This window comes from Podarcis liolepis (genome assembly GCF_965112155.1).
Source record: "Podarcis liolepis genome assembly, chromosome: 10".
NCBI lineage: Eukaryota > Metazoa > Chordata > Lepidosauria > Squamata > Lacertidae > Podarcis > Podarcis liolepis.
In genome coordinates, this window is record NC_139562.1 from 28,953,256 (window position 1) to 28,977,021 (window position 23,766).

Here is a 23,766-nt window from a genome sequence, read left to right on the forward strand (position 1 = left end):
TTTCATAAAATTAAGGAAAGGAATCTGACAGTGTGGATAGTGGAAGACCAGTGTTTCCCCAGGGAATGTGAATTATATCATAGTGGGCAGGTAGGGCTGAGAGGTGGCACACATACATAAACATCTGTGTAATTCTGGCCTCAAGTTGTATGGCACTACAATCATAGCCATTTTATTGGGTTTAAATACTATTTTTAATTAGCATCGCACAATGATAATTGTGTGCAATTGTGCACAACTCTGTTATTGGATTTCTTGAATGCAGTGGATGAGAACAGGCCACTGCTTTGGTCCTCTACCTCCACCACACATTCTTCACAGCCCTGCCAGCCCCTGGCACAGTCAGATGTCCTCCTGCTGGTTGAAGAGAAAGAGAGAGGGAAGGAATAGGAAATACTTCTTTGATTCTTCCCACTCAAGAGAGGAGGGGGAAATGACATCACACAGAGCCCTCTCTACCAATTACATTTCTATGGTCTGAGTCTCTGCCTATCAGCAATACAGCGCTGGGGTCATTAGCTCCTAAGCTTACCCAGTAACAAGAATATGTACTGTCAGATTTGACTGCAATTTTCCCCAGGTAGAGCACTGCTTTTCATGCAGAGGGTTCCAGGTTCAATCCCCAGCATCTCCAGGTAGGATTGGGAGAAACCCCCATCGAAAATCCTGGATGGCTGCTGCCAGGCAGTGTAGACAATACCTAGCTAGATAGACCAATGTCTGCCTCAGTAATAGTAATAATAAAGTGCCTACATTCCTAGCAGTAATATATAGCCATCATGACTTGGAGGTCAAGCTCCGTTCAATTCTTGTACATCTGCTAGTTTTGGCCCATCAATGTTTGCTCAGAGAATCAGACAGGAGGAAGCTTCTAGCTCAGGTTCTTAAGAGTTGTTCTCTGGGATTAAAAAGGCTTCCCTTGTATTATGCATACATCAATCCATTAAGGAGGAACTCTTGCAAAGCTACATAGCCCACTGTAATGGTTCTAGGGGTTGCTTGTGCGTAAATCATCGCCACACCTGGCTGGGTTGCCTGAGTGAACCTTTTCTGTCTGGACAGCCACTCGCCCATGGCTGTCTCAATCGCTGGCAGAATCCGTCAGTGGGCGTTTCTTGAACTTCTTCCAGCAAAGAAGTTCTTTGACGCCTAGTCTCCGCCTAGTCTTCCTGCGCGGAAGCCTTCTGCGCAGGGAGGGTGTGGGCAGTGGAGGACCTGTGCTCTCCCCACTGGTCCCTGGTGAAGAGTCATGGAGCCTCCTCGCCGATTCCCCCATCTGCCCCCCTTCTCCACTGGTGCTACGCTGATTTCCTTCCCCAGAAGATGTGCTGCTTCTCTCCCTCCCAGGAAGCTCTCCGAAACCCCTCTGGAGCCCTCTCTCCTCCTCTGGCAGTTCCCTGACACCCACCAACATGTGGAGGGCACCAGGCTGGGGAAAGCCAATGAATGATGCTAGCTTTGTAGTCCTCTAAACTGCAACCAATCAATGGCCGAGCCTCTAGATTCAGCTGTCTTTTCACTCTTAGAATGCGTGCTCAACAAATCCGCCCTATTCCTTTTGAACCCCGTTTGCCTGCAAATCAGATGTCTGAATCAATACTCTGTGTAAAGGAGACAAATGTGCTAATAAGTTCCTCAACAGGGCAGCTTCCTTTTCCTGGCCCACTTCCTGTGTAATATGAAAATTAATGAGTTCATTATTTGGTTTAGAACTTCAAAAAGAGAAGGGAAGCGGCTGGGGTTTTTCCCCCTGCAAGAAATCCATATTTAGAAGTGGGAGGGATGGTAACTGAATGCAGAGAGAGGGAGAGAGAAGGAGCTGTGCTGAAAACTACTGTGGGGTAATACATTTATTGGGGGTAACTAAAATATCACAAATAGTAAGCAAAGTTTTGACTTCTCCGGAATGTCTCAGGCTGGATGTTCAGCAAAATGGGATGAGGGAGAGAAAGGAGGGAAAGTCCTGGCATAGCCATTGCTATTGGAGCTCAAAAATACATAGTTTGTAATAGTCTTGGGTTGCAATCCTATGCACCTTTACCTGGGAGTAAGCACCACTGAATACAATGGGGCTCCTGAGAAAACACAAACAGGCTTGCACTGTCAAGGAAGGTCAACAGAAGTTAGGTAGGCTGACAACACCATCATCTACATCAAGGTTAGCCAACGTGGTGCTCTTCAGATGTTGCTGGACTAGAACGCTCATCATCTCTCACCATTGGCCCGAAGTGAGCTGGGATCTGACAACATCTGGAGGCCCACAATTCAGTTCATTGGCCGCATGAAGTGTTATAATTCCAGAGTTGGGGAAAAGGTGACCCTCCAATTGTTGTTGGACTCCAACTCCCATCAGCCCCAGCCAACATGGCCAATAGACAGGGATGATGGGAGCTGAAGTCCAGAAACATCTGAAGGGCTGCAGGTTCCCCAACCCTGTTATATACTCTTTATTCAGAAACTGAATTCAATAAGACTTATAGCAAGTTGGTAGGTTAAGACTGCAGCCTTAATTTGTTTGCTTGTTTTTTGTTTGTTTTTTTGTTTATAACCTGCCCTTTGTCTTGGTGGACCCCAGGGATTAGTTTCTGCTAGACACAAAAGAGATTTTCAGTGGCCCTGTATATTTTGGAAATACAAAATCTACAAAGTGCCTAAATCTGTCCCCAGTGCTGTTCATAACCAATTAACATGAAAGTTAGGAGCCATTTTTGCAGCCTGTTTTATTTAAAAAGGAGAGTAGCAATTGTTAAAAATACATATCAAATTGGTCTTTTTTAAAAAAGAAAAGAAATTATATTATTTTGCATATGAGAATAGACAATTTGTGAAAGGCACATATGTAGTCAGTGGCGTAGCGTGGGTTGTCAGCACCCGGGGCAAGGCAAGTAATTTGCACCCCCTAACCCATGGATTTGCGCCCCCTAACCCTAACCCCCAGATGTTGCGCCCGGTGCGGCCGCCCCCCTGCACCCCCCACGCTACGCCACTGTATGTAGTAGATCAAAACAGCACCTTAGGATGTATTTATATATATAATTGTTGATACAAAGGAGAGGGAGGGAATCCAGGACTGTTTCAATGCCTGCAAAATGTTGTTGAGGGCAAGATGATTGTAGGAAGGGATTGCAATGGACCCTAGTTGGAGAAATCCACTGCGTTTGGACAAATAAAGATGTGGTCTCTTTGGTTGGAATGTTTCCAGAAGTATTATGAAGAATCTAGACTCGAGAGCTTTTTTTAGCCTATTGATTCATGGAGGTGTTATCCATTGACCTGAGACTGCATTACTCACATTTATATATTCATTTTGTCTCTTCACAGCGGGTGTTTTAACACAAACAGTAGATGTTAAGGTAAGAGTCTCAGCTTTATGCAGATCTTGCACCAATAACCATGTAATTGAAAGATGGACATACCATTTTGTTTCAGTCTTGGAAATTAAATACTCCATTGCTTAAGAATGTTACCAAGGAAAAAATTCAGCGGTATTTTAAACTAACACACATACAGACTGTGGGTCATATTGTTATTTGGGATGGAGAGAAGTCAGTGGTGACAGGGCAGTTAATTAAACTTTCAGCTTATTTAAATAAACAAAAAAAGAAAAGAAATCAGCAAACAGAAGGTTTGGCGTTTGTTGTTTTTTAAAGAGAGCAAAAAGCTTGGGAAAATGTGTAGGAACTGATCCATTTAAAATAGGCATGATCCTCATAAGAGAACAGAATCACAGAGCCTTCAACAATCTGCAGAGATAGCGCAGGATAGTGTGCACCCCAGAAATGATCTCTTTCAGCTTCTGCCTTCTGGAAGAAGGTACAGGGTTATAAAGACTAGGACTAGCCTCCTGAGAAACAGTTTCTACCCAAATGCGATTTTGGTTTTAAATGCAATATAAGGAGTCTCTATGGGAGTATATTGTATTTAAAAATGGAGTATCAGAGTTTTTAGTTGGCTAACCAGGTTGGGATAGCTGGGATAGCAGGCTTGTTGGTTTTTGAATGTCTTAAGTAGATTTTTCAATTTTGTTGTTCTGTATGGGACAATGACAATAAAGATTATCATATCGTAATCTGATATGCTTCAGATGTTTTGAACTACAACTCCCATCAGCCCCAGCCAGCTGACTGGGGCTGATGCAAGTTGTAGTCTAAAACATCTGGAGAATACCCAGTTGGCAAAAACTGGTGTAGTATAGCCACACCATGGGAAAAGCTTTGGATGTATTGCAACAGAAGTGATTTTGGGTCAGTGTCCTTCACACCATTGTGATCACATGGAGGGAGAGAGTGGGGCTGTGCCACTGCCATCCTGTCGTACCCCCTCCCCAACTGCTCACGAGTGAGGGAAGAAGCTGTAGAGGAGAGCCTATAGTATGTGCATAGGGTCTTTCTATGTTATGGGGTCCTCAATCATTGGAAGATTGGCTGTACAGAATTTGAGAAAGGCTGGCAAAAATCCTGGCAATCAAAGTAGCAAAGGAAATGACTCCTCGTCATGCAAACATGGAGAGGCTGTATGTGCAACATATCTGAAGCGTTTGTTGAGACTGCAATCTCAACCCAATTTAGCCGGGAGAAAGCCCCATTTGTTTCAATAAGACTTACTTCTTAATAGGCTTGGTTAGACTTGTGCTCATAGTCTTCTAGACAATATATATGATATTTTAAGTAAAGTATTTCATTCCTGAAAATGCAATAGAACCAGAAGTCATTATTTACTAGGGGGAAAGTGATGAAAAATGCTGAAATTAATAAATCCTATGGACTGGACTGGACGGACTTTAATAGAGGAATGAAAATTCATTACAATAACTTTGTCTGCTACTTCTTTCAATGAAGTATCTTGTTATAAGATCAGGGGGTTTTAATCCAAAATTCTGGTATTAAACACAGAGAAACAAATGAAAGTTGAAGCACACCTCCTTTCTGAAATTTCCTGGAAAACCTATGTCATTAAATACCTGGAATATAGTCTTCCGATTGCTTGAATAGGTTGTTTGAGGATAATTATGTTAACGTGATTAAGGAAATGCAGAAGTTTCTGTTACGGGCTAATTTAAAGATTTAATGGTTTGGAACAATCTGTACAGTAAAGATAATAATTTTGTCAAACCATTATTTATGGTTCTTCCTATCTATACTGATAACTGTAAAGACCTGGCAACAATATATTACTAAGTTCATTCGGGCTAGAGGCAAAAAATGAAAATGAAACTGGCATGCGTCTTTGCCACATACAGTAGAGTTGGGAGCAGGCAATTAGCTGTATCAAATCTTTTTCTTTGCTACCTTTCATCACCCTTAGCAGCAGCAAGGGAATGTTTGGTACTGATAAAAGCACAGAATTGGGACACTAGGATGTAAAAATTCCCTTCCCCTGAACTATTTATTATATTATGCCATAAGACAGAATAGATTTTAAAGAAAATACACTGTCCTTTAGTACATATTAGTTGTATGGGAGACATGGAAGATTTATAAACCTAAACTGAGTCAAATGTCTCACCATTAGCATCTGTTCAATATTTATAAGGTCCTGCCTGATTTAGGACTGTTAGGAAATTGTAAATTGTTGAAGTGGTATAATTTAATTAGGAAGAATTGTGTATAATGGAAATGCACTGCCATAAAAATAACATCTAGTGTAAGATCTTCTGGCTTTCCTCACCCCAGGATTTTCAGATATGGTATTTGTTAAGCACGCAGCATTTTAGAAGGGCAAGCCATCAAACCAGTTTGAAGGAGGGATAAACCATCAAATCAATTTGTGGGAGGAAGTACATGGCGAGAGAAGCCCTGACTGCCTGACCTGGACATCGTTATCTTCTATTTTTCCTTTAGTGTGGAGGACTTCCTGAAGGACTTCCTCTTTAGCATGCATGCCAGTGAGCCATAGCAAAGGGCAACACGAAAGGGCCTTGACCCTCTTACATTGTCTTCTAGTGTCGATATCAGGCATAGGGTGTGCAAGACTCTTAGTTTGCTCTGCAGTGGGAAAGGTAAATATCTCCTACTGAGATTAAAAACAAGTATTTGGCCATATATGATGATGATGATGATGATGATGATGATGATGATGATGATGATGTATATTTCTATACTGCCCAACATCCAAGGATCAAAAGGTGGTTTACCATATAGAAAGCAAAAATACATACCATAGTAAGTAACAAAAACAGTACCCTCACAGATACAGTTTAAAAGGCTAGAGATTGTATAATTAGCCAAAGGCCTGGAAAAAGAGGAATGTTTTCGCTTGACACCTAAAGAAATGTAATGAAGGTGCCAGGCAAGCCTCCCTGGGGAGAGCATTACACAAATGGGGAGCCACTGCAGAAAAGGCCCATTCTCGTGTTGCTCCTCACATGGAGGGGGCAAACGGAGAAGGGTTCAAATGTTGATCATGGGGTCTGGGTTGGTTCATATGGGAAGAGGAAGGGAGAGTTGGTCCTTGAAGTATTGTGATCCAGAGCTGTTTAAGGCTTTATAGATCAAAACCAGCACTTTGAATTGGGCCCAGGAACGAATTGGTAGCCAGTGCAGTCGGGGCCATGATCGGTTTTGGATGTTAATCGAAATAAAATTCAGTGGTACAAAAGACAATAGGGGAAAGATTCAAACATTCATAGAAAATGCATGGAATTAGATTTGGGACAATGTTCCTTCAAAATTATTCTGTGTGAACTTGAGAGAAAATGTATATAAAATTAAGGATCAGTGCAATCAAATCCTTTTTGAGCTACTTTAGGGTGTGTTTGTGTATCTGTGTGTTTTAGATTTCTAGTGGGATGATTCCGCTCCAGCTGATTTTATTCATAATTGGTCATGTTGCCCCAAAATACAAATATATTGGCAGACAAGCAATAATTTAGGATAGTAAAAGATGTTATAGATTACCAATTACCATTTGATTCACAAACGATTCTATCTTTTGTGATATACCTAGAAAGGTTGGGACACGTGATCTTGAATCAAGATTAATTTGGCAGCTAAGAAGAAAAGTGCAACCGCTTCCAAGTTTAACGACTGTGAGGAAAAGATTGGGCAAATAGCCAAAATGACTGAACTGACATATTATATAAGGGTTTGGGAAAGATGCCAGTTAGATAACAAGTTTGTAGAACACTGGGCATTGTTTATTCATTACTGGAATGAAAAATTTAATGATAATGTTCAACCATATGTTTTGTTTTTGTAACTTTTTTGTTGTTGAAACAGTTGTTTTTACTTCTCCTTGGTATATTCCCTGCTTTCGTCTCATATATATTTTGTCGATTTTTCTTCATCTTATGTAAACATTGTGCTTTGAGATAAAAAAGTAGTAATGCTAATACTACTAATAGCACAACTTTCAAATTACAGTGGAGATTGACCCATGTGCATTAATATCACTCTACATCAGGGACTGAGACCCTTGGCTCTCCAAATCATTATTGGGATTTAACTCCCATCATACTTGACCACTGGCCATGCTGGCTGGGGTTAATGGAAGCTGGAGTCCAGCAACAACAACTTATAGGTCCACACATGCCCCATCCCTGCCCTACAACAAATGACTTCTTCCCTAAACATATGGTTTTCAAACAAAGGTTGTCATCACCTTTGCCTGACCAACGTCATGCATATTCATTTGCCATTTAGAAAGTCTGCACCTGTTTTCAAATCAGTTTCCTTCTTTTTTTTTAACCACTGGAGAGTTCTAAGGTAGTGCCAAAGGCCCAAAACATGTCATTCCTATTGTAACAGTCATAGAATCATAGAATTGCAGAGCTGGAAAGGACCCCAAGGTTCAACTGTCTGCAATGCAGGAATCTCAGGTGAAGCATCCATAACAGATGGCCATCCAACCTCTGCTTAAAAACATACAAGGAAGGAGAGTCCACAGTCTCATGAGGGAGACCATTCCACTGCCTAACAGCTCTTCCTGCCAGAAATTTCATCCTAATGTTTAGTCTGGGTGAGTACTCATTGATCCACCACTATCCCTAGAGGCCCAAGTGACCTCTGAGTCCAGGAGTGCTTTTGTAAGTTCTGGCTGGTACGCCATTTGTGACTAGTCCTGGACCACGACAGCCTGATCGCAGTCACCCATCCATTGGTGGCCTCAAGATGTGATTACTGTGAGATGCTTTATGTGGGGCTGCCCTTGTATCTGGTCTGGCAGTAGCAAGGAGTACAGAAGGCAGCAGCCAACCTGCTCACAGGAACAGACTACCAACAGCTTGTTACTCTACTACTGAGAGACCTGCACTGGTTGCTGATTTGCCACAGGGCCAGGTTCAAGATTCTTGTGTTAATTCAGAAGACCCTAAGCAATTTGGGTCCAAAGTACCTTCAGGACTGTCTGATCCCTACAGCGTGCACATGCAAATGCCTTTGAAAGATACAGTGAGTGCAGGCGCACACTTCAGCAAATGTTCATCTTCATTTACCTCTATTAACCTCCCATCCAGGAGCATTGTTAAGGGATGGCTCAGGGGGTTAATTGTTAAAACTTCACTTGCAGAGCAGCTTTCCCTCAGACAGTTGGCTCAATGTGCCTCCATACATATAAATCAGCAGATGCAAACTTTACGCAAATCTGTATTTTCCCTGACCGCTGGCCATTCTGGCTGGAGCTGATGGGAGATGGAGTCCAACCACATCTGAAAGGCCACAGGTTCCCCACCCCAGCCATTGCAGGAAGATGTGAAATGAGAGACATTCATACAAGATCTTTTAGTGGTCACTGCTCACCTTGCCCAGGGAGCCATCTTTCGGGCCAGCTTCCTGCTGATACAGAATCCAGCACCTCCAGTGGCAAACCAAAAATACACTGACTTCTGAAAGAAGGAAAAATGGAGATGTTGGGTATTCAGCATACATGCTCTACCACTGAGCTATGCAGTCCCTTCCCTTATAGGCTAAGGGTGGAATGCAGAGGAGATTCAATGTTTTGTTGAAATTTATGATACGAACCCAACATTTGCTCCTGAGATCAGCCTGGTATACATTCTTCTCTCTCCTCAAAGCAATTGTCCAGATGTTGTTATTGTTTGGGGTGCAGAATCTCACCTAGCTGCCCTTAGAATTCCCAGCCAACCTGCTGTTTACTCCTGAAGTAAAGGGGTTGGACTTACTGTCTGATTGTTAGGTGAAGCTTCTGAGGCACGAATTGGCCTGTTCAAGCTGGGCTTCCCAATATACACATCTTGGTCCGGAGAATAAGAAGACAAGAGCTTGAGCAGAGCTTGTGGGTTCAGGTAGTTGTCGTCATCAAGGTGGCAAAACCAGCTGGAGAAGGAGGAGAAATGCACAGCCGGTAGATTCAAGAGGAGAATATAATTTCAACTTGATTCCATAACAATGGCGGTTGCTGCCCATTGGGACTGGTAGGGTGGAAGGCAGGGAGAACAACAGTGAGTGGAGCCACAGCCAAGAAGAGGCACAGGCGTGCAAGCACACACTCACACAAATTGTAAGAAAGAAGACAAGCAGTTGGTGGATGGCTGAGCGCAGACGGAGTTGCTTGGGTGGTGTCCCATTTGCCCTAATGGACCAGACTGCCCTGTCATAGTTAGCTGTTGAACAGTTTTTTGGCATCTATCCTACCAGTTAAATCTAGGCGCCACTTGATTCATGGTTGGTATAACTGCACTTCTGTCACTGAGTCATTGTCGTACACAGTTTAATTTACTAACCTTGGCATTCACCACTTGGAGCAAGCAGGCAATTGCTCTGTAGTGCATGTTGATCAGAGGGAGCTGACTCCTTATGCTACCTATGCTAAATGCCGTTTGCATTTCCTGAGTGATCTCAGATGGCTCCAATTAGTGGCTTCCTCACAGGACAATTTTGCAGAGGCAAACTACAGTTTGAATGGAGCTTTGGATAACTAGACCACAAAAAGCCAACTATGGAGAACAAGTGTTTACTTTTATTGACACTAAATAATCTCACTAAACTTGGACAGAAATGGACTCCATCCCATGTCACATCTCCCAACTCAAGTCCATTTGCTCACCTTAGGCCGCTAACCAAAAAGGCATCAAACTCCGCCGCCATTTTGCAAGAAAGTGCTGGATGGCTGTACTCTGCAGAGCAGTTTGTGATGATCACGCGGTCACCTAATGGGAAAAGGAGAAACGCTTTCTGGATGGGTTCCTGGACCTGTTTTGATTTATTTAAAGCAACTTCAAACACAGACAAGCTTACACCCTCAACAAGACAAAGATGGGAGACCTTTCCCCAGTGCAAAGGGCATCTTTGTGCAGTACATCTCCAAGTCTTCCGTACCACAGCAATGCTCTGCAACAGTTCAACATAGTGACCAGAGTGCCGGAAGAGAACTGAAGGAGACCTAGGTTCAAATCCCCACTCAGCCATGAAAGCTCCCCGGGTTACATTCAGCCTGTCACTTTCTCCCAGCGATCTACCTCACAGGGTCATTGTGCAGGGGTGGGGATGATATAATTAGAATAAGCCGGTTTGTATATTAATTTCATTAACCCACATTTCACCCTAAGGTCCCAGGGCACATCACAACAATTTAAAATGAAACGTTAAAAACAGTTTAAAAGAAACTACAGACACAAGAATAGGGTGGGTCCTAAAAGTATACCTCTCAAGCATCAAAGGCCAGCAAAAAGAGGTGCCTCTTCAACATTCATTGAAAACTGTACAGTGGTACCTCAGGTTACATACGCTTCAGGTTACGGGCTCCGCTAACCCAGAAATAGTGCTTCAGGTCAAGAACTTTGCTTCAGGATGAGAACAGAAATCGTGCTCAGGTGGCATGGTGCCAGCAGGACGCCCCATTAGCTAAAGTGGTGCTTCAGGTTAAGAACAGTTTCAGGTTAAGAACGAACCTCTGGAACGAATTAAGTACTTAACCCGAGGTACCACTGTATAGTGAAGGTGCCAGAGACACCTCTATGGGGAGGAAGTTCTACAACTTAGGGGCTGCCACAGAGAATGTCCTTTCTTCCCCTGCCCCGCCCCCCACAGAGCACTTCCAAGTTGGCTGCCTCTGCCACTCTCTTAACATCTAAGAGTGTTTGTAGGGAAGGAGGTGTTATATTTGGGGTCTTGGGGCTTTAAAGACTAACATGAACACCCCCAGAATGAACTGGCAACCAATGAAGCTGTTTTAAAACAAGGGACATAGGAATTCTAAAGGGAACCCCAGTCAGTAATCTGGCTGCTTCATTTTGGACTAGCTGAAGTTTCTGAGTCATCTTCGAGGGCAGCCCCATTTAGGGCACATTGTGATAATCCAGCTGGGCTCCCCTACATTTTCAGGCCTTTGGGCACATTTGCAAATGAGAGAAACTGTGGCACCAAACATGCCCTGAAGCTGCACATGCGCTACAACAATGCACACAAGTGTGTGCGCAACAAAAGACTTCTTTCAAACCTCATTTCAGCAGAGAGGGGCTCAGGGGCAAGATCCTGCGGGGGCCAGGGAAGGCTTCTGTGGGCAAATGTGCTCCCATGGTGCTAGCCGTGTTAGCAACCCATGATTTAGAGAGTGGGGTGGGAATAGCCTAGATGAGAGGAAAGCTCACCATGGTTTTAAATAAGCATGAGTACACAGTGAACAGAGGAAGGCTTGCTGCAATGACTGTCTTAAGTCTGCTGGCTCCAAAGAGTCACCATTTTAGTGAGAGGCAGTCAGAAACTCAGTCAGTGTTTATTGCTTGAAGCCACAGGCCATTGCAAATGGTAGCTTTTTTAAAAAAGTAAAATGTCTGGAAGGCAAAAAACCATGACCAATTGAGCTTCCCAATTCTCATTTAATGTAAAAGCCATTGCTAAAATAAATCCTTAATAAAGACTCTTAGTGATTACGCTTGACTTAGCTTACTCAAGTGAATCACCTTTTCAAATTCACTGGTATTTCCTTCAAGATATTTGCTCAAATTTTCTTAGCTGCTGCACCAAATAATAAAACTAGATACAGCCAGGCTCAATGAGAAGCAAGAATGCTGGTATATCTTGAATTAGACACCCCAAGTTGAGATACAGGGTAAGACAGACATTGCCCAGTTACCTGCTATATGTGGGGTTGGACTTTGAAATAAAAGATTCATAGTTTGGGAGTCTACTGGATGCATCTGTGTCACTGGAAGCTCAGAGCCTGACTAGCAGTGTCTTTCACCAACTATGATTAGTACAGAAACTACAGCCATTCTTGGACAGGGATCCTAATTCATGCATTGGGAATGTGAAGACTTTATTACTGCAGTACGCTCTTTGTGGGGCTACACTTGGGGCTGGTCTGGAAGCTCCAACCAGTGCAAAATGCTGGAGCTAGACTACTTGTGAGAGGACAGACTACCACCAGCAAATAACTCTGGCGATTAAAAGCATGCACTGGCTGCCCATATGGTACAAGTCCAATTTCAAGGTTCTTAATTCGCAAGGCCCTTAAGAACTTGGGTCCAGTGAGATTGGACTGCAAGATTCCTAATGTCCCTGCCTGATCATGGAGGTAATGAGCAGAGTTGCTGTTAGTGGTCATCCACCAGTCAGTCGCACAGCTCGCAATGACCAGCAACCATGCCATGAGCATCATGGGCCCAACTCTGTGGACTTCCCTCCTGATTGAGATCAAGCAGGCCTGCCTCACTACTAAACGTGGTGAAGTCTTTTCTTTTTTCCCCAGCAGGCATTTTAAATAAACTTTTCTGATTGTGTGGTTAATTTTACTGATTTCATCCTTTGTATCTCCTTTGTGTCTTCAGCGTACAACACGTCAAAACTACTGCATAAAGCAGTATATAAATTATTGAAATAAATAATAATAAATAAATGCAGCAGGGGTGCAGAAACTGTGGCCTTCCAGATACTGTTGAACTCCAGTTCCCATCGGCTTCAGCCAACAAAGGTCAGAGCTGATGAGATTTGTAATCTACCAACTTCTGGAAGGCCACAGATCCCCCACCCTGCTCTACAGGTGTTGAATATTGCCATGTTCTGCCTGACAGATCTGTCCGTAATCCCCTAGTTGTGCACCAAGACTGAATCACTCCCTTTATCACCTCTTGATTTCGTAGAAGATACAGGTCTCTTCTGGTCTCTGCAGGAGTACTGTGGATAGTTCTAGATTTAAAAACAAAACTATTTGTAGTACTTCCAGTGAAGCTTGTTTACCCTTGCCCAAGATCTCAGAACCACAATGCATTTGGGCAACGGCTTTCCCCAATACTGTAGTTTATCGGATGTCCTGCCAATTGCACCCCTAAGTAGGAGCTAAAAAGGCAGCTCTGCACAGCAGCTTGCAGGCACTGGCTAAGCATGCCTGAGCTGGAATTGTAAAGTGAAGGGACTTCCTTCCTTCCTTCCTTCCTTCCTTCCTTCCTTCCTTCCTTCCTTCCTTCCTTCCTGTTTCACTAGCTAGAAAGCACAGAGCGAAGTAGAATCAGTAGTTCAAAGTTGTATTAACTTCGTAAAAAAAAAACACAACCAACCCCACATTTCATTGTTGAACACCTAGTCAAATTATTGATAAGCAAAACCAGGCGAGGGAGTGCTCATCAAGCAAAGTCAGATAATGGCATTGGTTCGTTGATGGTCATTATTCTCCTCCCAGGCACTACCCAAGGGGGTGCTGACAAGAGTTGCCAATTACCTTCTGCATAGTAATCACATTAGCAATGATAGCGCTAGTCAGGGAAAGGATCTCATTTTCTCAGCAACATGATATTGAGATTCTGAGAGCTGGGGAAATGAGTTAGGACCTCCTTAACAGAAGCCTCATCTGGAGAGAAAATGGCGGCAACAAAAGAGCAACTACAATGGATTTATGGTACAAAAATAATAATAAACGCTGTGCTTCCAATATTGTGATCTGACAGTTTAAAATCTATGAGTGGTATTCAGCTAAGCCCTATTCAGAGGAGACCAAGTACAATTAATGAACCTACATTACTCATGTCCATTAACTTCAGTGAGTATACTCTGAGTAGGACTAGCGTTGAATATCAACCTTTAAAAAAAAAACTCTTCAGGGGGAATTCAAGGTCGCCGTCTTCTGATTTTATTTCAGCTTGCCAGACGGAATGATCTTCCTTCCCCTCGTCCTGTGTGCTCTTCTTGGGGTTCTCTTGACCCCAATTTGGGGGGGCTGGGGCATGGGAGGAGGGTGGGACCTTGTTGCTCAAGTGGAAATCCTTGCACGTGGCTTCTGATGACAGGACTCATTCAGTGAATCCCACCCAAAAGCAGTGGTACACCTAGTTAACATCACACAGAGTAATCCAAAGCCCTGGCCAATAGAGACAGAGCTTCATGGGGGCAGCACAGCCACCACAACATCCACTGCCCCACTACTCACAACAGCTGGGCAGGGGAAGTGGGGCAGAAAAATGGCTCTTTGCTCCACCAGCTCTCAGGCTGATGCAGCAAAAAGGCCCAGATCTTCCATAATCGGTAGACAGTATTGTCCAGTTGTGCAGGGAAATTGGATAGCAGTGTTAATGCGCAATGAGCCTGACAACACATGCTGATGTGCTGCACAATCCAAATTGATATTAATTGTCTGGTTTTTACAGATTGGGCTAAGAAACTGCATCCAAAGGACTTGATCATTTTTATGTTGGTGGGCTGCAAGTTTCACCATATCTCAGAACTCGAAGGATGCAAAGAATCTAAACTTAGACATGCAATATATATATTTTAAAAAATTATTGCAGTTTCTGAAAAATTAACATAAAATTTGAAAGTACAATGAGGCGAGGGCAATCTAGGAGATTTTGCAACTGTTTGTGGCCATTTTAAAATTATATGTCACATGATCCTCAAAAACTATGTACCAAAATACTTGGACTTTATTTGAAATTATGTGTAACTTCTCTTCCTGCTTATCTATGATTTTTCCTTCCTGTCTAGGTCAATCTACGTATTTTTGTCTTGCTTATAGATGGATTTCGTATACAACCTACACGCTTCTATATCATCTGTAAATAGCCCTGTGCTTACCAAGTTTTCCTTCGTTTCTTTGTATCAAAACCTGTATTATCCATGCTGTTTTTTTGTATTTAAAAGCTATTAATAAGAAAGAAGTAAGAGAAGGCCCAGATCCGGCATGCTGTCAACACATGACAGCAGTAGGACCAGCTCAGGATCCAGCAGATCCTGTATAGACCCAGTCCAGCCCTTCCCCTGAAATGCTACTGGTAGCAGAGACACCACTAATGGTAGCTTCCACTTACTTGCCATTTGGGTGGTTCACTGAGCTGTTCTTCACTGCTGGAGCTTCCCTGCCATTGGTGGAGGTCAGCAGAGTCAAGTCAAGGCAGGGTATAGAGAGATACCTCCACTCCAACTCCTCTAAACTTCTTCCAGTGGATAGATTGGAGGTTTGGGTTGCTCTGTTTGTTGTATTTACCAAGCACAGATTGTTAGCTGGTGTTGCAGTTCAATACCTGCAGATTTTATGTCATATTTTTTGGCTCTGCCCATTAATTCAGTGTTTCTGGAGAACTGCACAAGCTGCGGTAAATGAAATTACTAATTACTTGATAGCTGAAGAGCCAAGCATAGCAGTATTTGACCCTGAGGACCTTGTCGATTAAGCAGATTTGGATTGGAACTGGCGATGCCAGAGCAAGTCTACGCATGTCTACGCAGAAGTAAGCCTTGGGTGGAGATTTCTGCATCACCAATAAAGAAGAAACACATGGGGGGAGGCGTAGAAGAGGTGCCAATTTGCATTAAATGTGGAGATATGTATTCATGCAAATTTAGAAATAAGTAGTATAATTTACCATAAATAGAAACTCAGCACATCTCACCAAAGTGGAGAAGACTATGTCCGGGTTACCTGTGTGCCTGCTCAGTCTGTTCTCCAGGTGCTGATGGTTGATATGGCTCTTCATTCTCAGGGTTCTTTATCTTTACACAGACAGCCTTAAGTCATACTCAGAATAGACCCAGAATAGACTCAGTTATATTGATTTGTATTTAATAATTATTATTTTATGTTGTGAGCTGCCTTGTGATCTTTGGATGAAGGGTGGTATACAAACTAAATACTAATAATACTAATAATAATAAGATTGAGCATAGTCCAACAGACAGTCAAACTGACTGCCCCTTATCAGGTGTCCTAGTGAGTTCTATGGCTGAGCAGGGACTTCAACCTGAGTCTTCCCAGTCTTAGGGCTTGTCCACATTTTCGCTTCTCCTGTGCCTAGAATGCATGAGTCCAAGCAGTTTTCCTCTTGCCAAGCCACTTTTCCCAGAGAAAACCTGCAGTTTAGGGCTGAATCAGAACAAATAGCAATCGGGTTTTCCATACATTGCTGTTTGTTCCGATTTAGCACTAAAGAGTGAGTTTTCCAAGAGGGAGCAGTGGGGCAAAGGCAAAACCACTCAGGCCCATGTCTAGGCAGCACAGGACAAGTACATGTATGTTTGAGCCCTGAGTCAAGAATGAGTTATCCCATCTATTACAGTATAGGTGTCCCTTCCCCCACTTTCACGCGATCGTCTCACACACAACCGCATATACACACAATACCAGAAAAATAAATCATTCGATTCAACCCAGAAATAATGGGAGGAGCAGCCACAACACACCCCCCCAAATGTTTTCCCCAGACCTCATTCAGAGATGCAAGACTGAACCTGGGACTTCTGCATGCAAGGCATGTGCCCTGTGGCTGAGCTATAACCCTTTCCCACGGTCAGTCGTGTAAGGATGCTATTACCCAAGCGTTCCTGACACACAGTTTACAGAAGTCAGTTTCCAGATCTTGCGCAACACTAAAGGCCGGATTACCCAGTTTTTCCCGTAGCTCATCATCTTCTTTATCAGTGAAGACATATGCCTGAGGAAAAAGAAGAGAGAAGGGTTATTCCAGGGCCGAAAATGTGCTGAGTTCCATACCTGCCATCCAGTGACAAGCCACATAACTCTCTCCACCGTGGCTATGCGTCATATGAGATTATTACTGAAGTAATGAATGTGAAATGCTTTGAACACTCAGAAAGTGTTTTATCTGTACAAATGGAATAATAATGCCCCCATCTCACAGAGATGCGGCAAAATACAGGTTGTAACAAGTTCTGATATGTTTTAAAGTGCTATATGATGATGGAAAGTAAGTATTTGACCCAGCTTCTTTGCAGAGAGAGAGAGAGAGAGAGAGAGAGAGAGAGAGAGAGAGACTCATGCTCCCCTTTGCTGATTAATTGATTAGTTGATAATCTTTTGATATGCTTGCTTGTTCTGTGCTGGAAAAAATCCAGATGGATCTGAAGCTAGTATTTCCCGAAGGACCCTGCACCCTGCATATTGCAGTTTTGAGAGGGTGTTTATCATTCAGTGGAACAGGTCACTAACGTCATTGTAGAATGGCATTCACCCCACCCCCACCCCAGCAAGTGTTTTGGTGTTGAGTACCTCACCCATTGAGAAATTGCTATTAAAACAAATACAACATAGCTAGATCGTGGCCAGCTTCAGTTATGAAAGGGATTTCAGCAAAGTGTATTTTCGGGCACTTCCTCATGTTCTTCTGGCAGTAGTTGTGGACAGCCATTTTCAATTTTCCACATTGCCCCAAATCAGCATGACGTTTGGCCAGGGCAGGCACCAGCATCTGTTAGTGTGGCCATGTGTCCTACTTTACCGAGGTCAGTCCTCTGTTTGAAAGGCTGTCAGAGTATAGTCCTCTATTTGAAAGAGCTCTCTTTTTGGAGGGCGGTCCAGTTCAAGTCCAGTTTAAAGCTAAAGAACCACCACAGGGGAGAGTAGGAGTTAGCACCTGTGGAGTGCAGATAGAAGAAGACTGGAAAATGCTCTGGTTCAAGGCCCCATATAGATGTCTTCCCCCCTTATGCTAGATGGGGTGCCAGAGTATTGCAACCCACTGACATGTGTGATGGTACTGCCTCAAGGTAAAAGGGTTCTGGATGGAAGTATTTTCTGAGAATCCATTGATAACTGGACAAAATTCACCCCGCTCCTGGTCTTCTTTTTTGAATCTGTTTGCAGATTCGGATCAAGACCTGAATAACAAGGAACTGATTTTGCATCCTTTGACAGCAACCAGAGCCACAATTGCCAAGTTTTGCAGAACTTTTGATCTCAGTAATCTAGACTATTGCTATTCCAAGACTTGGCAAATCACCCTTCTTGAAAAAAATATTGCATAACCTAAATGCGTCCAGGGTTCCCAAGTGTTCAAGATCGCAGCTTTGCCATTTGGTCTAATTTTATTTTATATACAAGCACAGGAGTGTCAGATACCACAGGTCTATGCGGGTGTTTTGATGGAATACGTTTTATCATCTTTTTTGAATTAAAAATTTTAATTGTTTTGATTTAAACTGCAGGACTCATTGCAATTATAGACTACACATCTTTTTCCTTTCGGTACATTTCCTGTATTTCTTTATTGACAATTGTGACAGCTTATCTGTATTTATTTTTCCCTTCATTTCTTATTTTCTGTCACCTGTTTGTCCTAATTAAGATTGAATTAAAAAAATGTGAGGGGGGAAACAGTTAGAACCTATACAGGCATGCACATACCCATAGCAGTAATCCCTACTCTATTTAACTTATGGTCCTTCTAGATTTTTATCTATGGATTTAAATTTGCATGTGTGGGTTTTTGTTTTGTTTTTGCAAATGTATGTTCTCTTTTGACCTATTTTGGAGAGTGGGGTGTATTTCCTTTTGGGGGGCGCAATGTGTAAGCGCCTACTGTAGCACCAGGGGGTTCTGCTAGGGCTCTGGAGCCCCAATAATATCTGATATAGGTATGAGTCATTTTTGTAGAACAGATGCTTTCAATATATAGGTTTCATTGTGCTGAGCCAGCTCACACTGAGCTTTTAGTCACCAGCCTGGAGCTGGAGAACCTGGTCTGATCCAGCATCCCTAAATAACTCATGAGCCCAAGGGGTGACCATCGCATAGCTCAGGTTTGTCCCTCGAGAATCCTGCTGTGATGTTTGCAAGATATCTGACAGCAGATTAAACAGAAGCTTTGTAGTGAAAGGAAAGTTGAATTCAGAAAAGAACATCTGTTCGTGTGTAAAAGACCTATAAGCTCTCTGCTGTTTTCCCTACTCTCCTCCTCCTCCTCTTCCCCGCAGTCCCTCCCCGGCCCTCTCGACAACATCATGTGGCATGTTCTTCCATCCCAAGGGCAGAGTGGGGATCGCGTCCAGCAAAGAATACCTCCTCTCAAGCGGAAAATGGGCTTTCAAGAAGCCAAGGGGACTGAAAGAGAGAGACACAAGCCTTAAACAATCTCCCCACCAGCTGCCTGCAGGCTGGTTAAACAGTGTACTTGCATTATGTACTGAAATATGGGCAAAGTCATTCAGACAGTCGCCCAGGCACGTGGGCCTCCCCTGGGCCTGGCGGTGGCGAGGCCTTTTCACAAATCCAGCCTGGGTTTTATTGTGAGCCTCTTGTCTCTGGAAGAATGAAGGAGCTGAGGGACAGCGATAAAGAAAAGGAACCAGGCGGACGAAGCAACAACAACAAAAAATACGAGGGAGGGGAGAAAAAACACATTTGCTGGGAATATAGCAGGGCTGAATATGGCACATTCGCTCCTTAAATCACCAATTAGAGATGTGAATTTCTAAATGATATGTCAACCAGAACTGTCCGCCCCTGAAAGAGCATTCGGTGCTGGTGTGATGGCAAACTATCTGCGTACATTTTGCAAGGTCCTCAACATTTTGCTTTGTGTATGTGTGAGAGAGGGACGCGGATTGCACTGTGGTCTAAACCACTGAGCCTCTTGGGCTTGCTGATCAGAAGGTCGGCAGTTCAAATCCCTGAAACAGGGTGAGCTCCCGTTGCTCGGTCCCAGCTCCTGCAAACCTAGCAGTTCGAAAGCACGTCAAAATGCAAGTAGATAAATAGTTACCGCTCCGGCGGGAAGGTAAACAGCATTTCCGTGCGCTGCTCTGGTTTCTCCAGAAGCGGCTTAGTCATGCTGGCCACATGATCCAGAAAAACTGTCTGCGGACAAACGTCGGCTCCCTCGGCCAGGAAAGCGAGATGAACGCCTCAACCCTAGTGTTGTTCGAGACTGTACTTAACTGTCAGGGGTACTTTACCCTTTTTTATGTGTGTGAGAGAGATATATACTCAGTGCTTTTTTCTGGGGGGATGCAGGGGTATTTAAACATTTTGTGAATCTAAGTTTGTCATTGAGGAGCAGTATTTCAATATGAGTAGGAAAATGAGAGTACTCCTAAACATTTTTTTTAGAAAAAAAGCACAGTATATACTCATACATAAACGAATGTATGAATTCCTAGGCCTGTTTCACACATTACATGAATGCAATCCTTTGTCTGCCTCAGAGTCAACCAATTCTACCTTCCTCATGAGTGAAAACAGTATGAAATCAGCCTCACCAAATATGCTTTGCCCATTTACCTTTAACATGTGGAGAAGCTCATAAACAAGTGTTTTGGAAGGCCAGTGTTTCTAAGGCAGCTTAAAAAGCCCTGAGAGGCATTGGGGAGCCAGTCCAGGGACAACCTTTCCCACACAAACAAAGCATAGTTAGAACAGTTGGGCTGTGCATGCCTCTCCCTGATCCAATTCAGGACTCGGTTGGGCACTTTGAAGAGACACCAATCCAACCTGAGACCAACTCAACTCGGCACCAGACTCTGAACCAATCTGAGCACCTTGCACAGTGTCTAATTAAGGTTTAAAACCCTATATATCTGCTCCCCCCCTTGCTTCCACCAGATCCTGCACCTCTTTTGCCAGCCCCAGATTGCTTCAGCTGGACCTGATCCAACCCAGAGTGACCAGGGGCTACCTCCACCCAATATGGTGGAATCCTGGGTTGATCCAAACCAGCCTGATTTGATTCAGGACTCAGGATTTGGCTGAGAAAAACACCACCATGCTCTGTTCTGCATCCCTCCCTCCCCCATTATCAGTCTCCTCCAAATCTATGCGGCTTGCTCCCTCGGCTTGCTTTGAAGTTCTCCGAGAGACACACTGATGTTACTTTTCTTGGGTAAAATAAAATGATGAATGAGACAGATGGCCATCAGCATAATGAACGGTGGAAAGACTAGAATCTGGTATAAGGCAGCTTCGTTGTAAAAACATACTCTTTTTTGTAAGTGCAACAGCAGGCACTTTTCTTATTTTTCTTTTTTACTATGCTTTGATTAAAAGCAGGCAACACCAGCGCTTGGGGCTAAATCAAATCACATCTGGGGATGTTTCCAGCCCTGAGGCTTCCAAATGACCAATCCTGGCTTAAGGCATCATTTGGTTCTAGGCAATGCGTGCGCATGAGTGCATATGAGAATCACACACAGGTTCTTCCCTTAGGCATTCTGGTGTCAGCGGTCCATTCAACCCTCCCTCTCACCCTCATACCAACCTGTCCTTTAACCTGGGAGATCCAGGTCTCCAGCAGCAATCCCATCCTGGACTGGTGGAACTTCTGGGTTGTTTTGACAGCGATGAAAAGCTCTTCCAGCAAGAGGCCTTTCCCAGCAGCAGAATGCGCCATACCGTCATTGTGGCCCTTGAGTTGTTTTCCATGCTCAGTCTCCCTCCTGTTTCTCCAGTCTGCCCCACCCACCAGCATCATCTCCCTCCATGCCCATCTGCCAGATATCCCTCCTGAAAGTCTCTGGTTGCCGACCGCTTCCTGGATGCCGGAACGCCTCGTGGAAAGGAGCACCATGCTCACAAGAAATAGAACAATTCCAGAGGAGGTCTGGAGGAGACGCCTGCGCATGGCTTTCAATCCCGCAGCAAGGAGATGGGTGAAGTTCAAAGCTTGAAGTGCAAATCCTGCTCTGGCCTGTGTGCATAGATTAAAGAGATAGGCCAAGGCCTGTCTAATAAATACCCCAGGAACGCAAGAGGAAGGGGCCAGTGAGTGGGGTTGTGTGGGTCTTCAGGAAAGCAGAAATTACCAAAGAGGTCTGCCTCACTCTTTTCTCCCCCACTCACACCTCAGGGGATGAGGAAGCCTGGAGGGCAGAGGCATGGGATCTAGGGAGACCTGATTTTCCAGATATCAAAGAGGGCAGGTGACGGAGGCTTTTAGGTAGGAGGAGGACCCTATCACCTGAGCCTAGGTAACCAAAGGGGGCATGACCCTGGGTCCCCATCTGAAGTCACACAGGATGAGCTTCAGCTGTCAAGTCAAGACTCCATGGACAAATACCCATCCCAAGGGCAGGGAAGAAAGTGCCCACTTTTCCATAGCGAAGATTCCCAAATTACAGCCTCTCTTTCCCAGCTAGAACACAGAGCTTCTAACCTAAAAGGCAAGGCAGGTTTTTCCTTTTTTGATCGCCTCCTTTTTGTCTCCCAGCAATTACAGGCTAGAGCCAGAGCTGCAAAGGAAACTGCCTTTCTCCAGTCCCACCAGCTGTCTGCTGCCCTCCCTCTCCCAGCTCCATTTTTTGGCTGCAAGGAGGCAAACTCCGCCCAGTCCCTTTTTTATGGGTAAATGGCTTTTATGGGTTCACGGCTAGGCAGATCCCGCGTGTCTCCGGGGAAATCTTCCCATCGGAACAGCCGCCTGCCTGCCCTCCCAGCTGCTGCCCTTTTGACCGGCTTTGTCAGGCAGTGAAAAGCACCCCCTTCCCAATGGAGAATTTATCTTCTCAGTAAAGGAAATGGCACGCATATTGCAAACATTGATTTCTCAGGCCGGCTCACTAGTAAATAAGGGTGCGCAAGCAAAGATCACCTGATGCAAATTAGTTTCCCTTCACACCTGATAACCTGTGGGTTGCAGGCAATTAAGGAGGTAAAAAGGAGCAATTCCTTTGCTCTTTGCATTACAGAGCTGGGCTGAGTTTGTTTGAGAGGACAGAAACCAGAATATGTTAGTTTATCAGGAATAATTCCTGGTACATCTCAAATATTAAGGGGCAGCAACACAATGGGTACACATTGTCAGGGCATGATATGGGTTTGATGAGGCCCTAAGCTACTGAAGGTAATAGGGCCCTTTATATGCGATATTTTAGGGAGCAGGCTAGCAGGCGGCGCCCATTACTTACATCATAGGAGCCAACACAACACAAAACACTGTTGCTGTAGGTAGGTTTTATTTTATTTGTTTATCTTATATTTTGGAAATGTACATCCAGTTTTTTCACCTTTAATTTTTTGGTGGGGCCCAAGAGAGTGGGGCCCCAAGCTATAGCTTGTTTAGCTTATACATGAATCCGGCACTGCACATTGTACTTATAAGGCACATTTTGAGTACATGGCTTTCCCTCAGAAAATCCTGGGACCTGTAGTTTAAGGGTGCTGGGAACTGTAGCTCTGTGAGGTGTAAACAACCATTCCCAGGATTCATTGGAAAAAGTGATATGCTTTAAATACATACATACATTTTTTTTGCATGCCACATTTTCATAGTTAAAACCATGCACAAGGCAGGTTTCAACGTGAAAAAGTACATATTTACAAACATAACAAAAGTAGTCATAAACAATAAAAAACATCAAAAAGTTCACAACCAATTTAAACAATTAAGCAATTTTCAAATTAAATACACGGTATGTATGCAGCCACTGCTACCCCTGGCAAGAACAGCTGTATGATAATCTTTGCAAATGCCTGTCTCTCCCCCTTACTGCGCTTCCATGCTTAGGCATACATTAAAAACATCTAGGGGAAGAATTACGGCTCAATTCTTACAAACAAGAGTCAAGGTAGCAAACTTGCCTCTTGAAATGTAGCAAACTAGCTGTAAGATATTTAGTTTTTGTTTTAGTCTTCTACAGTGTGCAATAGCGATGGAAG

General features: G+C 43.7%; 1 protein-coding gene across 1 annotated transcript in view; it reads right to left on the minus strand.

Annotated features, from left to right (window-relative positions):
- MFNG (MFNG O-fucosylpeptide 3-beta-N-acetylglucosaminyltransferase) overlaps positions 1 to 22,395 on the minus strand; it is a 28,044-nt gene extending 5,649 nt beyond the window's left edge. The window contains exons 1-5 of the mRNA XM_083462392.1: positions 21,371 to 22,395; positions 16,765 to 16,813; positions 10,003 to 10,105; positions 9,119 to 9,272; positions 8,736 to 8,821 (exon numbers count right to left, since the gene is read on the minus strand). Coding sequence (XP_083318518.1) covers positions 8,736 to 8,821; positions 9,119 to 9,272; positions 10,003 to 10,105; positions 16,765 to 16,813; positions 21,371 to 21,733 — 755 coding nt within the window. The 5' untranslated portion in view covers positions 21,734 to 22,395. The remainder of the gene's footprint in view (positions 1 to 8,735; positions 8,822 to 9,118; positions 9,273 to 10,002; positions 10,106 to 16,764; positions 16,814 to 21,370) is intronic.
- Positions 22,396 to 23,766: the final 1,371 nt, after the last annotated feature.